This window comes from Alosa sapidissima, chromosome 17 (assembly GCF_018492685.1).
Source record: "Alosa sapidissima isolate fAloSap1 chromosome 17, fAloSap1.pri, whole genome shotgun sequence".
NCBI classification, from domain to species: domain Eukaryota; kingdom Metazoa; phylum Chordata; class Actinopteri; order Clupeiformes; family Clupeidae; genus Alosa; species Alosa sapidissima.
In genome coordinates this window covers 22986406-23001405 of record NC_055973.1, presented here as the reverse complement: position 1 = coordinate 23001405, position 15000 = coordinate 22986406, and the positions used below count along the sequence as shown (strand labels likewise).

The window sequence follows — 15000 nt, the reverse complement described above, 5'->3', positions numbered from 1 at the left end:
TTTTTAAAAATAGTGGTAACCGGTTATTATCGGTTCTTTTTTTGTTCCTGGGAAGGTTTGTGTCTTCAATGAAATGGTTAAGTGTGTGTGGGTGCTGATCGTGCGTGTGTGTGTGTGTGTGTGTGTGTGTGTGTGTGTGTGTGTGTGTTGAGTGAGTGAGTGAGTGGGGGTAAGTGTGTGTGTGTGTTGGGAGTATGTCTAGTGAGTGAGTGAGGGTAAGTGTGTGTGTGTGTGTGTGTGTGTGTGTGTGTGTCACTGGGTTTCATTAGGGTGTGTGTGTTTGTGTCCGTGTGCCTGTCTCCTGTAACGAGGGTGGTGTGAGGGGTCTGATGAAATCACTCTATGTCCTGCTCTGGCTTGCGCCGGGATAGGTTGATTTCATTGCATCTCTTCCCCTCACAGCGTCCACAGAGACATGAGCACTCGTCAAAGATATGAACAACTGACAGTCTGCCAGACATGTCATGCAATCCTGCAAATTAATTCTGTGTGTATGTGTGTATAGGCACGTGTGTAATCATGTACTGTACGTGTGTCCATGTGTGTGTGTGTGTGTGTGTGTGTGTGTGTGTGTGTGTGTGTGTGTGTGTGTGTGTGTGTGTGTGTGTGTGTGTATGTGTGCACGTGTTGCAAGTGTAATGTGATAGCCTAGTGTGGCGATATGAGCTCAGTAATAAAGTTGATGTGGAAATCAGATACACCTCCTGGACAACGAACTTCAGATTACACAAGCCTATATTCTCTCTTTTATCTCTCCCTGTTCTTCCTCTTGCTTTCTCTCTCCCTTCCTCTGTATCACTCTTTTTCTTTCCATCTACCCTTTTCTCTGTCCCTCTGCTCTTTTCCTCTTCCTCTCCTTCTCTCTCTCTCTCTCTCTCTCTCTCTCTCTTTCTCTACCACCCCTGTCTCTCTCTGCTGTAGCATCTGTCAGAGAGGTGGTTGGAACTGCACCAACTCTAAGTGTCCTGAGGTGTCCCGGTGCCCTGGCACTCTGGTCTACTCTCCGCGCTCCTGCCTTCGCACCTGTGCCAGTCTGGACGCCCCCCTGGCACCCTGCGCCGAGCCCATCTACGGCTGCACCTGCCCAGAGGGAACCGTCCTGCTGGTGGGCATAGACCAAACGCCAACGCGCAACGGGCACAACACAACACTGAACACAACAGACAGCAGCACACAACACACAACAACGCAATCAGCACACATCATAACCACATAACCATCAGCAGAACACTAAGCACAACAACACAATCAGCTGCACAAAGCACAACAACACAATCAGCTGCACAAAGCACAACAACACAATCAGCTGAACACAACAACACAGTCAGCTGCACAAAGCACAACAAGACAATCAGCAAAACACAAAAACACAATCAGCTGCACAAAGCACAACAACACAATCAGCTGAACACAACAACACAATCAGCTGCACAAAGCACAACAAGACAATCAGCAAAACACAAAAACACAATCAGCTGCACAAAGCACAACAACACAATCAGCTGCACAAAACACAACAACAAAGCACACAACAAAAAGTATAACAACACAATCAGCAGTACTCTAAACACAACACACAACAATTATGAAAACGAAACGTACAATTACAATTACAGTACCATAACAACACAATCATCATAACACAACGCACAGCAACACAACCAGCTGAGCACATCACACAACCATCAGCAGACACAACACACAACACTTCACACAATGTGCAACAATCAGCAGACCACAGTTCACAGCAACACAGTCAGCAACAGCAAGAGAACCAGGAGGTGGTGTGTAGAGTTTGTGGTTAGAATCTAAACACTACTTATTTAGAAGAGTTTGTATGTCTTTAGTGAAATGTAAGATATATGGGGGATTTTGTTTGTTTGTTTTTTAGCTGGGATATGTCTTCCTGACAATGAAACTTAAGATTCAAGATGCAAGCTAATACTTTTAATCTTCTAAGTAGCCTATACAGTACATAATGTACAAATGTACAAATGCTGTTCTTTGTGCTGTGTGTTTGCGTTGTGTGCTTTTATTCTTTTCTGGAACATTCCAACGTATCCATCCGTGTCTTTATTGTTTTTTTGTTTGTTTGATGTTAATCTCCAGGGTGATCGTTGTGTTCCTCCTGACGAGTGTCCATGTCATCACAATGGTAGAATGTACTTCTCCAATGACACCATCACCAAAGACTGCAACACTTGGTAGGAAACAGTTTCAACACGTTCAAAGGGCTCAAAGGGCTGAGGCCATCCATTTCACTAGATGTTGTTTGACTCGATATTACTTAGCAAAACAATCTCACATTATTAACTTATTTATTCAGCATACGTTTTTATTTTGTTGCCATTGCAAAGCACTTAAAACAGATTTTGCTACTTTGTGTCTAAAACACTGAATCACAATACACACTTTTTGAAATTAAAACCTCTAAAATATTGTATGTCGTTACATTAAGCATTCTTTGAGAACAGCCTTGGTCATTGACTGTGTGTGTAAATGTTGGTGTTGTGGTGGTGGAGATATTGGTGTGTGTCCCTGTGTGTGACGTGCAGTATGTTCTCACTCCTCATGTGTGTGTTCCAGTGTGTGTCTCGCGAGGCGCTGGCACTGTGGGCAGTCCCTGTGCGCTGGCACCTGCGTTGCCACGGGCGACCCACACTACGTGACGTTTGACGGGCGCTGCTTCTCATTCCTGGGGGACTGCGAGTACGTACTGGCGCAGGAGAGCAGTGGCCAGTTCAGCGTCATGGCCGAGAACGTGCCATGCGGCAGCACCGGCGTCACCTGCACCAAGTCCGTCACTTTCACCGTCGGCAACACCGCTATCCACATGCTACGCGGTATTACAACTTATACAGCATAGAACTTTTAACACTTTACATTAATGTCCATTACTTTCTATCCCTGAATAACCCCGCCATGCACATGCTGCGTGATGAGCATTTCTGTACATTATTATTTATCACTATATACTATCAACACGGTCATCCACATTCTACACAGTGAGTGTATAATATATCATATAACATGTTGCATTTATTACTAATGCAATAACGCCATCCACATGGTGGGCAGACAAGTATATAACTCATCATCTTATCTCAACTCATCTACACTTTACATCAGTCTATTTCTACTGTCAACAGCGCCATCTACTTGCAGGGGGTGTTATTACATTGTTACTATACTGATGATGATTACGCATATGCTGCCGATCACATCTGTGTCACCTCTTACTGAGTCTGCTCCAGCTAGCAAGCCCTGGTTTTAACAGCTGTTTGTGTGTGTGTGTGTGTATGTGTGTGCTGTGTGTGTGTGTGTGTGTGTGTCTCAGGTAAGGCGGTGACAGTGAACGGCATGGCAGTGTCTCTCCCTAAGTCCTACTCTGGCAGTGGGCTGACGTTGGAGAGGGTGGGGATGTTTGTCTCGCTCTCATCACGCCTGGGGGTCACGCTGCTCTGGGATGGAGGTGGGTTAATGTGTCTGCAAATGTGGAGTTAATCAACAGGTAACACCTGTTCAACTTGTCCCTGACAAAAGTTTAAGACTGCCCTTGAGAAAATAAACATTAATAAACGTTTTTCTTCTGAGTGAAGTCAATGATTGCATCAGAATTTAAATTCAGTTAGATTAGATTGTGATTGATAGAGTTAGAACTAGGTTGTGTTATCCTTATGCTGGCCAGAGGGTAATTACACTTATATTGTCCAAACATTTTGTAGTTTCTGAGAACCCAAGACAATAAAGAAAAAATGCCACCCACCCACACACACACACACACACACAGTACAGAGCTTGCCGTTTACATTTCTCTGCTGTTGGTCAGGCATGCGTGTGTATGTCCGCTTGGCGCCCAGTCTTCGTGGCAAGGTCGGGGGGTTGTGTGGTAACTTCGACGGGGACACAGAGAACGACTTCACCACTCGCCAAGGCATCGTGGAGTCGACGCCGGAGCTCTTCGGAAACTCCTGGAAGGTCAGCCCGTCCTGCCCAGATGTGCGGGACCAGGACCTTAGAGACCCGTGCGCGGTGAGTAGGAGTCCACTTCAACTCTCAGCACCTATTTGCTGTAAATGCATATTCCGGTACTACCGGTACTCAAAATGATTCCGATTAACGTTGTTTTGTTCCCCAAGCGGACCAGAGTTGTCCTTTAAAGTCCGTCAGTTCATTTCAAATATGGTATAATAGTTTATAGTTGTCTGTCTTCACCCTCAGCACCAATGCTGAACTGAACTGTAACATCCATCATTTCAAAGACCTCAGGTGCGAACACAAACATTTGGCGAACGTTTGTGGCGAATGCTTTCTCTGAACAATTAAATTTGAACGATTTGGTGTTAACATTCTATTGTAGCGGTAGTTGCATTGTTACTTTCATCAAGCTCACGTCCAGCTTCACTGTATGTTCGCAGAGAACTGCCTCCTCAGACTGTTTGCGAGTGTTTGCAAACGTTCACCACAAACTCCAAGCAAACAAAAACCTGTTAGCAAACGTTCGCAAACGTTTGCCTATGTTTGCAAATTTGAACGTACCACCTGTTTACTCTTGGTTTTAAAATGCAGTGGACAGCACTAAATATTGTGCATATAATACATATTAAGTGCAAACGACCACCAAGATGCACTGCAATCCAACGGCTCACACACTTGCAGGGGTGGACTGGGACACATTTGACCTCATGTCTTTTGAAGTGTAAACACAAGTGTGTCCTGATGCGTGCTGGACAGTGGTCTCTCTCTCACACACACACACACACACACACACACACACACACACGAGTGTGTCCTGATGCATGCTGGATGTGGTGGAAGCCACATGCAGTAAACACGGCAACATCTCTGGCTGTAATCCTTAAACATGGGTGTAAACAGAGGTGTGTGTGTGTGTGTGTGTGTGTTTTTCTCAGCTGTCCACATGAGGTCCAGTCGCCCAAGATGTGTTTTTTTTTTTTAACCAAGTGTAAACATAGCCTTATGGTCTCCTATAGTTTACTTTAGCCTCCAGGCACCAGGGCAGAGGTTCTATTCTTAAAACTTGTTAATCAGTCATTTTCTTCAGAAGGTGGTTTAGCTTGTTGGGTTAGGCTTTTTGTATTTAGTGTTGTGTTGGATTAAGGTTAGCAGTGTGTAGCAATCCTCACCTGAGAAATACACAAAGCGCACTATGATGATTTGACCTTTGACCCCACGGCAGATCCATCCTCATCGGGTGACGTGGGCGAAGAAGCGATGCGCTGTACTCACCCAGGAGCGCTTTGGCGCCTGCCATGCAGAGGTGCCGTACCAGCAGTACTACGACTGGTGTGTCTTTGACGCCTGCGGGTGAGTGATACACACACACACACACACACACCTACCTAATGTTGAATCAGAACTCTGGAAACAGCTATGACCATATTGTTATCTGTATGAGTATAACCTGGTCCTGGTTGTATTGGTGCTGCTATCCATCATGTTTTGTGATTTGCGCGTGTGTGTGTGTGTGTGTGTGTGTGTGTGTGTGTGTGTGTGTGTGTGTGTGTGTGTGTGTGTGTGTGTGTGTGTGTTTGAGTGTGTAGGTGTGACTCGGGCGGGGACTGTGAGTGTTTGTGCACGGCCCTCGCTGCCTACGCTGAGGAGTGTAACCGCCGGGGAGTGTACGTCCGCTGGAGATCACAGGAGCTCTGTCGTACGTCTGAGAGTCATGCGTACAGTACAGTAGAAACATAGTCTACAGCAACATTCTCCACAGCAACAACTTCTCTTTGCTTAATGCTCTCCATCTCTCTCTCTCTCTCTCTCTCTCTCTCTCTCTCCATCTCTCTCTCTCTCCATCTCTCTCTCTCTTTCTCTCTCAATTCAATTCAATTAAATTGGCTTTATTAGCATGACTGTTCTTTTACAGTGTTGCCAAAGCAGTGCTGTGTAAAAATCTCTCTCTCTCTCCATCTCTCTCTCCTCTCTCTTTGTCTGTCTCCCTCTTTCTCTCTCTCTCTGTCTATCTCTCTCTCACTGCTTGTATTCAATGCCTGTACCTCTCTCTTTCTCTCTCTTCCTGTCTTTGTCCCATCTTTCTCTCTCCTCATTCTTTCTCTCTCTCTCTCATTCTGATTTTCTTTCCCTCTTTCTTTTCCTCTCTCTCTCTTTCTCTCTTTCCCTCTCTCCCTCTGTAGCGCTGCAGTGTGAGAACGGGCTGGAATATCAGCCGTGTGGCTCGGCCTGCTCCTCCACCTGTCCTGGAGTCTCCCCCAGCCCCAACTCCCACTGCGTAGCCCTCTCATGTGTGGAAGGGTGCTTCTGTCCCGCCGGCACTGTCAGGCATGGTGAGTGTGTGTGTGTGTTCAGTCTTACTTCCTCTCTGGGGCTGAGATCTCATTTAATCATCATGTCTGAAAAGAATAGATAGATAGATAGATAGATAGATAGATAGATAGATAGATAGATAGATACTTTATTGATCCACAGGGGAAATTCAAGGACTCAGTAGCATACAGACAATACACACACATTCACTAACAGCAGAAAAAGTAATTAAAAGTATATAATATAAAAAACACAACTAAGCAATAAGGACAGTAGAAGATAAAGAATATACTAAATATACTAAAATACAAATTATACTAACTAACGCTTAATCTAAATCAATTCTAAAAACCAGTATCCACATAGTGGGTGATTAATCAATCAAGAGGCAGATCACTGAGGCAGGGACTGAGCCTGTGATTCTTTGTGCATAGTAAGGTAAGGTAAGGTGCTCTGTGTGAATGAGTGTCATGGTGATAGTGCAAATGAGTAAGTCCAACAGTGTAATAGTGCAAGAATAAAAGTCTATATATCTATATATATAACTATATTAAGAAAAGGTATAAGTGTGCCCACAGTTCGGCTGTGGCATGGAGGGAGGGGTTATGCATATGTGCTAATGTGCTAATATAGCACGCAAACAGTGAGGCAGAAAGACAGTGGTAAAAAGTGGCTAGTGGATAGACAGTATCCAAACATGGAGGGGGTGAAGAGGCAGACAGACTATGCAGAGAAGTCTATGCAGAGAACTACTATCAAGTAGATGTGTTGAAGAACATAGTCCAGCACAATATGTAATGTGCCTGTCTGTGTGTGTTGTGTGTGTGTGTGTGTGTGTGTGTGTGTGTGTGTGTGTGTGTGTGTGTGTGTGTGTGTGTGTGTGTGTGTGTACAGGCTCCGGTTGCATCACCCCCTCTGAGTGTCCGTGTCAGTGGGAGGACTCTGAGTTTCCTCCTGGTTCCACCCTCACACAGCACTGCCAGAATTGGTGGGTTTCATTTCTGGCACACACACACACACACACACACACACACACACACACATACCAACCACTGCCAAAGCTAATCTGTTTAATTTCTTAAACGCACACATACACACAGACACACACACACACACACACACACACACACACACACACACACACACACACACACACACACACACACACACACACACACACACACACACACTGTACTAATTGCTGCCAGAGCCAGTGAGCCACATGTCTCTTACACACAGACACACACAATGCAACATTTTCTGCAGCTCATGACCGTTCTGTTCAGGTGATCTCACTGGCCTCTGTCTCAGCAGCAGCACCATCTGGTCACCTAATGAACTCCAGTAACAGAAATTGCACTATTGAATTCCATTAACTGATATTGCACTTTTGTACTAATAGTGCAATAGCACTTACAGTATAGACGAATATGAATGGATACTGCAGCAACACTTATAATTAACACATAATTTAATAATTAACACATAATTTAATAATTAACACATAATTTAATTTGTATAACATTTGCACATTCAATTTGATTTCTAACTGTAATGAATCCTGATTAGCTTTCACAGTTTCTTCACGTCAGCCATGTTGAAAATCCACATTATATTGAGCTAATTAATTTGACTGTACATTACAAGTGTGTGTGTGTGTGTGTGTCCCCTTACACAGCACCTGTGTTGGAGGGGGCTGGGAGTGTGTGGGGGCCCCCTGTCCGCGTCCCCCCCCATGCCTGGAGTCAGAGTTCCAGTGTGCGGGGGGGCGCTGTGTCCCGTCCCTCTGGGTGTGTGACAACGAGGATGACTGCGGCGACGGCTCCGATGAGGTTTGCCCCAGCACCTGCCCCCCGGGTCAGTTCCGTTGCCCTGGCGGCCGCTGCCTGCCTCAGGCCCTGCGCTGCGACGGACATCCCGACTGCGCCGACCAATCAGACGAGGAGTTCTGCGCCCCGCCCACGCCCCGCCCCCTCTGTTCTCCGGGAGAGTTCCAGTGTGAGAGTGGGCGGTGCCTACCCAGCAGCAGAGTGTGTGACGGCCGGCTGGACTGTGGATTCGCCGACGACTCAGATGAGAAAGGTGTGTCTAGGTGTGTGTTTGTTGGAGTGTCTTTGTGTTAGTGGGGGTATACGTGTGTGTGTGTGTGTGCGTGTGTGTGTGTGTGTTTGTGTGTAATAGAGAGAGCCTGAAGTGACCTTTTTCCACACCCTTATCAATTAATCACCATAGTGGTATTTACATTACAACTCTGTTTTATGGTTATGGTTACAATGTTTATGAAATGCTCTTATCCAAAGCGACTTACAACTTTAGAAAAACAAAATTTTATTACTGCATGTGCAGTGTGTGTGTGTGTGTGTGTGTGTGTGTGTGTGCGTGTGTGTGTGCGTGTGTGTGTGCATGTGTGTGTGTGTGCGTGTGTGTGTGTGTGTGTGTGTGTGTGTGTGTAGAGCTTGACCTAGATATCTATTTGTGATAAGTAGCCTTTGATTATTGAATTGATTTGAGCTGTAAAATGTCAGTGCTTTTATCTCTCCCTGCATGTATGTGAGTGTGTGTGTGTGTGTGTGTGTGTGTGTGTGTGTGCTTGTGTGTGTGTGTCATTAATGTGTGTGTGTGTGTGTGTGTGTGTGTGTGTGTGTGTGTGTGTGTGTGTGTGTGTGTGTGTGTGTGTGTGCTGTGTATTCAGACTGTGGAGAGGTGTGTCGAGATGGGGAGTTCCGCTGCTCCGGGGGGCGGTGTGTGTCCTACCTCCACCGCTGTGATGGTCATGATGACTGTGGGGACTTTAGCGACGAGAGAGGGTGTGTGTGTCCCTACGGGGAGTTCCAGTGCCCTGGCGCGCAGTGTTTGGCACCCGAGAGAGTGTGTGACGGGCACAAGGACTGTCCCTCGGGCACGGATGAAACCATCTGCCCTGCCAAAGGTACAGTCAGGAGTTCCAGGCAGTGCTGGGAAATGTACAGTTTTTTTTACAATTGCTTAAAGCGCAATTTTGAAAACAGGACCACTACACACAATCAACACAACACTACACCCAATTAGCAGAATCCCTTTGCTCTTTTGCTAAATTAAGCACTTTAGTCAAAACTATACAACTATTATTATCAAAACTCTATTTTGTTCTATCATATCACAAACACATCCATCATATGATCTGACTGTGTCTGAATCAGTTATACTTTAATGTACTCAATACAAGACACATTTGACAAAGCAGGTTTTTCTAGGATATGGTATATGCTTGATTTTTTTCTTTCAGAAATATTGTTCAAGTAGGATTAGAGGGTAATTTAGAGTACACAAATATACTGACCAAACACGACACATAAGACTAGTCCTGTACACTGAACACAAAAGACTAGTCCTGTACACTGAACACATAAGACTAGTCCTGTACACTGAACACATAAGACCAAACATGTCACTATAACAACATTGCCCCATTTAATACCATAACCCCATACCAGATCTGCAAAATCATATAATACCATAACCCCATACCAGATCTGCAAAACCATATAATACCACAACCCCATGACAAATCTGCAAAACCATACACTAATTCTCAGCCTTTGACTTAGTTTTCAATTTCATAAAAATCTTTTTGCAAACGTGTCTCTTCCTCCTATTCCTCTCTGTGCTACATTGCCTTCAATTTCTGTTGTTGACAAGAGCTCAGCTGTGTTTACTGTAGGACTGATTGTTGAGTTGACAGTTACTGTAAGCACGTAAGTGTTTAATGGGTGTGTATTTTGAAAGGTAGTGCCTTGAAATTGCATAGAAGAGACATCATCTGAGTGTTCTGTGTCTAAAGTAGAGAAATATGTTTAGAGTTTTGTAAATCATTCTGTTTTGCAAAAAGTGTGATGCTTATAATGTGCCTGTAGTTGTGCAAATCTGGGCTGATGTTTTGTTCCTTGAGTATAAGGTTTCGCTAACAGTGAGATACTTTTGATTTTAATGTTTAAGCAATTGTAAAAAACAGTAAAACACTTGGAGCTCCATCTGGTGGTCAGTACTGGCTTTGCATCAACAATTGAGGGTATGGTACAGTGCAGTTTAAAATTAACTGAAGGAAGCCATACTTATTGTGAATACTGTGCATCCTGGACTCTACAAATACTACAATACCCATCAGCCCCTCTTCTTCCTGTGAGTAGGTTGTGGGCGGCATGAGTTCCGCTGCTCCAACGGGCAGTGTACCCCACTGGCGTGGCGATGTGATGGGGAGACGGACTGCCTGGACGGCAGCGATGAGCAGCAGTGCCCTAAAAGGTGCCCGCCGGGTCAGTACCCGTGCCAGAGCGGTGACCAGTGCATCCTCTACCAGCAGCTGTGTGACGGGGAGGAGCACTGCAGAGACGGCTCGGATGAGAGCGTGGGCACGTGTGGTGAGGATGGACACACACACACACACACACACACATGCACTATGCATACATACACACACACACACACACACACACACACACACACACACACACACACACACACACACACACATGCGCACACGCATACACACATATACACACACACACACACACACACACACACACACATTCACATATACACACACACAAACACACACACACACACACACACACACACACACACACAAACTCGGACCATGTAGGAGCTCTCACTCTGTGTCTGTTGCAGGTTCGGTGCGGATCCCTCCCTGTGTGGGCAGCTTCTCCTGTGATAACCACACGTGTGTGAACGCGTCGCGTGTGTGTGACGGGACGCCCGACTGCCCTCACGGTGAAGACGAGCTGCTCTGTGGTGAGCTCTGAGAGGGAAACACCAGCCACACTGTACAAATCACTTCCATGTTATGCTAATGACCATATCAATAGACCCTTTCAACAATAAAAACAAAAACAATGCTTGAACGTTCTATTTGGGCCCCAATCTACTTCCTCTGCATTAAGATAACATATGGAATGTTGAAAAGGAAGCCTTGTGGGGCCAACTATGATGCTGATAATGGAACTCTCTTGAAAGGGTCCATACAGTAATTCAAGTCATTTGGTACAGGAGTGCCTTCAGTGGGTTTTAATGTTTTATGTATAACAGGCAGCCTACACCAGGCACGTAACTGAAGCATTCCATTTGTGGAGTGTATGTTGCAACCATAGACTCTCTATCCTTTGTGCGCGGACAACAGTAGTTATAAGGCAAAATGTAACTGTCCTGTGTGTAAGATATGTACAGTAGGCTATGAGGCAATTACGCCTACGCATTTCGACTCAGAAGAGTCTTTATCAGGGCTTCATGGTGGTTTGTACTCGTCTAATTAGACCAATTAGACCTATTTTTACACTCCACTAATGGATGTCCTCTCTCAAAACAGAAAAGACTCCTCCAACTGCTGTTCCGCCCGGAGACAAGAACAACACACGCACCTGTCCTGAGTTCACCTGTCGCGATGGAGGCTGTGTTCCCTTCAAAGCGGTGAGGGAGACCCACACAAACACCAGCGCAGAGATGTGCACAATGATGTGTGTAGAGTTTCTTTTAGGCACATCTGGCCTGTTGACATCGGCCCATGGACAACAGATGCAAAAAAGCCATTTTGGCTAATTCTGGCGCATTAACATTTTTATGTTCATTAATGTGCACTGTCCATGTCTAGATAAACCTTAAATAAATGAATAGATAGCATCTGGCTGTGCAGGAGATCAGGTCCTGCTACTTAGGATGTTAGCTTCAATTAAAATTGTGTGTATGTGTGTGTGTGTGTGTGTGTGTTTGTTTATAATCATGTGTGTGTGTGTGTGTGTGTGTGTGTGTGTGTGTGTGTGTGTGTTTGTTTATAATCGTGTGTGTGTGTGTGTGTGTGTTTGTTTGTTTATAATCATGTGCGTGTGTGTGTGTGTGCGTCGGGACAGGTGTGTAATGGGGTCCCAGACTGCCCTGATGTGCCTCGACCTGGGGGCCCCTCAGACGAGCAGCACTGCAGGACCTGGAGCACCTGGGGGCCCTGGAGTCCCTGTAGTCGCTCATGTGGAGCCGGCTCCATGATTCGCCACAGACACTGCCCCCTGGGGGACGCTCTGGGGTATTGCAGGGGAGAGGACATGGAGAGGCAGCAGTGCTTCAAGGCCTCCTGCCCAGGTGAGGGCGCTGTGGGAAACTCCTTTACAGTACTGAATATTACTGCTGCTTGACTGTTATGTGTGTCTGTATGCTATACAGAGCAAACACAAAATCTGAATGTTACAACTTGGGGTAAAAAAGATACTAATAATGTTTAATAATGAACATTTCCTATTCATGACTTTGAACGTTCAGTTTCTCCTCTTTTATCAATGAGTGTCCATGCTTTCAGTAGCCACATTTACATGGACATTTTTTAATCTGATTATAAAAGAAATAACGGCTCAATCGGAATAAAAACGATCATATAAACACCTCAGTCAGAATAAAAATGAACATCTCCTCTCATAGCAACACTTACAACAAGTCTTGCTGATCCTAGCACTCACCAGCCGTCTGACACGTAACTGTTAAAAACAGCACTCACTGATGCACTTATTCTTACTGTACTCTAATGTTTTTTAAATTGTCCTAAAATTGTTGAATTGAATTGCTCTAAAACTTAAACTGTTTACCATGTTGTTAGTCGCTTTGGCTAAAAAAGCGTGAGCCAAATGTAATGTAATGTAATGTAATGTAATGTAATGTAAAAATGCCTGATCCAATCAGAATTTTAATGGAATAAAAGAGGTAGTGTACTCTGTTCCTATCCCGATTGAACAGCCATGTATGCGGTCTAACGGATTGTTTGCTATATCTTCTCAAGGAAAAGTAGGCAACAACGGATATTCCGATCAAAGATTCTAAAGCACTTGAGAGCACCTGATTGGAATAGAACGTAATTTAATTGGAATGACAAAAAAACTGTTCATTGTAAATGTGGCTATTGTAACAAACAGTACATTGCGATTCTTTGTGCGTGTGATGTGAGTGGATGAATATTGGCAGATTGCGTGTGAGTGGATGAATATTGGCAGATCTAAATGTTAGCACATGATTAGTATTAGAACCTACAGTAGATAATAGATAATTAGCTAATGCTGTTATACAGCTCATATTTATGAGTTTAAAAGTTCAGATTCTCCTTTTTTATCCATTAGTGTCCATGCTTTCAATTTGACCAACAGTACATGGCAACTCTTTGTGTGTGTGACAGTGGATGGATACTGGCAGCCGTGGGTGTCGTGGTCCAACTGCAGTAAGGTGTGTGGTGGGGTGGAGGTGCGGCAGAGGGAGTGTGTGCCCCCTCAGAACGGTGGACGCCACTGCAGTCAGCTTCCAGGAGAGACGGCCCTCACCACCGAAATCAGTAAGGCGCCAGCATCCCTGTCTGCAACTTAACACTCAAACACACTCACACACACTCACACAGACACTCACACACACACTCACAAACTCACACACACACACACTCACACACTCACACACACACTCACACTATGCATTCACTTAACTTAAATTCTGTGGCCTGTGTGTGTGCAGCAAATATTACATTCACAGGCCACATATGCATACCTGTCAACACTCCCGTTTTTCCTGGGTTTCTCCCGTATTTCAAGGTCATCTCCCAGCACCCTCCCGTTTTGTTATTTCTCCCGGAAAACTCCAGTAATTTGCATGGCCATCAAACTTCTTTTTTAAAATCATTGATCCATTCAGGTTGCCAGATTGTGTATGAAATACACTCTACACATACACGATCACTTAGTTTCAATTTCATCCGTTTTGTCATAGGCTAAAACCTGGCAACCCAAAACCCAAATAAGGAAGCGGGTGCCAACTGCGCCCAACTGAGTCTCGTCGTAAGCAAGCGGGCTAGTTGAATGGCCTACTCCAGAACTAGCTGTTGTGAAATTGTTGGGAATTTAATTGATTAACACATCACATAAACCGTTGAGTGTTGTTGATACACTGAACTTGTGTCCTCGGAAACAAATATGACAGCAAGCAGCTTTGGAGTTCTGGAAGTAGGCTGCAGGCAGGCAGCTGGTGGATACATAACTGGCATGCGTAAGGTAATGGTAAGGTAAAAGCAACGACCGAAATGCAGTGTTGAAACACGTGTATGAAACGTATTAAATATGCAAACATATTTAAATATGCAAAACCCCCCCCCGAAAAAAAAAATCTCCCGTTTTTGGAAAGCTAAATGTTGACAGGTATGCACATATGATTTACTGGACTATGTTTAGGTGCCATGTGTTATACAACACTAGGTCTCATACTGTATAACCAGATCATGTTCAAGTTGAAATTGGATACTGTGTGTGTGGTGTGGTTATCCCCTCCCCTCTCTCTAGAGCCCTGTCCTCCTGACGGCTGCAGCAGTAATGTGTCGTGCCCGGCGGGTCTGGTGTGGCACAACTGCAGCTCTTGCCCCCTGAGCTGCGCCCATGTGTCTCGGGGAGCCACCTGCCAACACCACACCAGGTGCTTCACAGGTGTGTCAGATCTCCCCTTTCACCTGTATTCTATATCTTATCCTCTTAGTTTTGAGCATTCTTACAAAAGATTCTGTTCCACAGCAATTTAAGGTTCTAAAATTCATTTTTTGGAGCGTTCATTTCCCAACGTTCCAGTGTGACGGTACCTAATGAATGGTTTGCATGCTGTATGCCATCACTTTATCATCACTGTTAGTTCAGTGTGAAGTTCAGCAAAGAGGCA

The 15000-nt window shown here is 44.9% G+C and overlaps 1 protein-coding gene across 1 annotated transcript in view; it reads left to right on the top strand.

The window, feature by feature from the left end:
• The window catches only part of LOC121688542 (SCO-spondin-like), an 86172-nt gene that overhangs the window by 11339 nt on the left and 59833 nt on the right, over positions 1-15000 (top strand). Inside the window, exons 12-28 of the mRNA XM_042068206.1 lie at positions 922-1105; positions 2110-2204; positions 2587-2843; positions 3338-3472; positions 3830-4032; positions 5201-5328; positions 5565-5674; positions 6159-6308; positions 7183-7276; positions 7967-8370; positions 8981-9217; positions 10455-10685; positions 10954-11076; positions 11648-11748; positions 12186-12411; positions 13490-13642; positions 14634-14774. Of these exons, the coding sequence (XP_041924140.1) occupies positions 922-1105; positions 2110-2204; positions 2587-2843; positions 3338-3472; positions 3830-4032; positions 5201-5328; positions 5565-5674; positions 6159-6308; positions 7183-7276; positions 7967-8370; positions 8981-9217; positions 10455-10685; positions 10954-11076; positions 11648-11748; positions 12186-12411; positions 13490-13642; positions 14634-14774 (2972 nt within the window). The remainder of the gene's footprint in view (positions 1-921; positions 1106-2109; positions 2205-2586; positions 2844-3337; positions 3473-3829; positions 4033-5200; positions 5329-5564; positions 5675-6158; positions 6309-7182; positions 7277-7966; positions 8371-8980; positions 9218-10454; positions 10686-10953; positions 11077-11647; positions 11749-12185; positions 12412-13489; positions 13643-14633; positions 14775-15000) is intronic.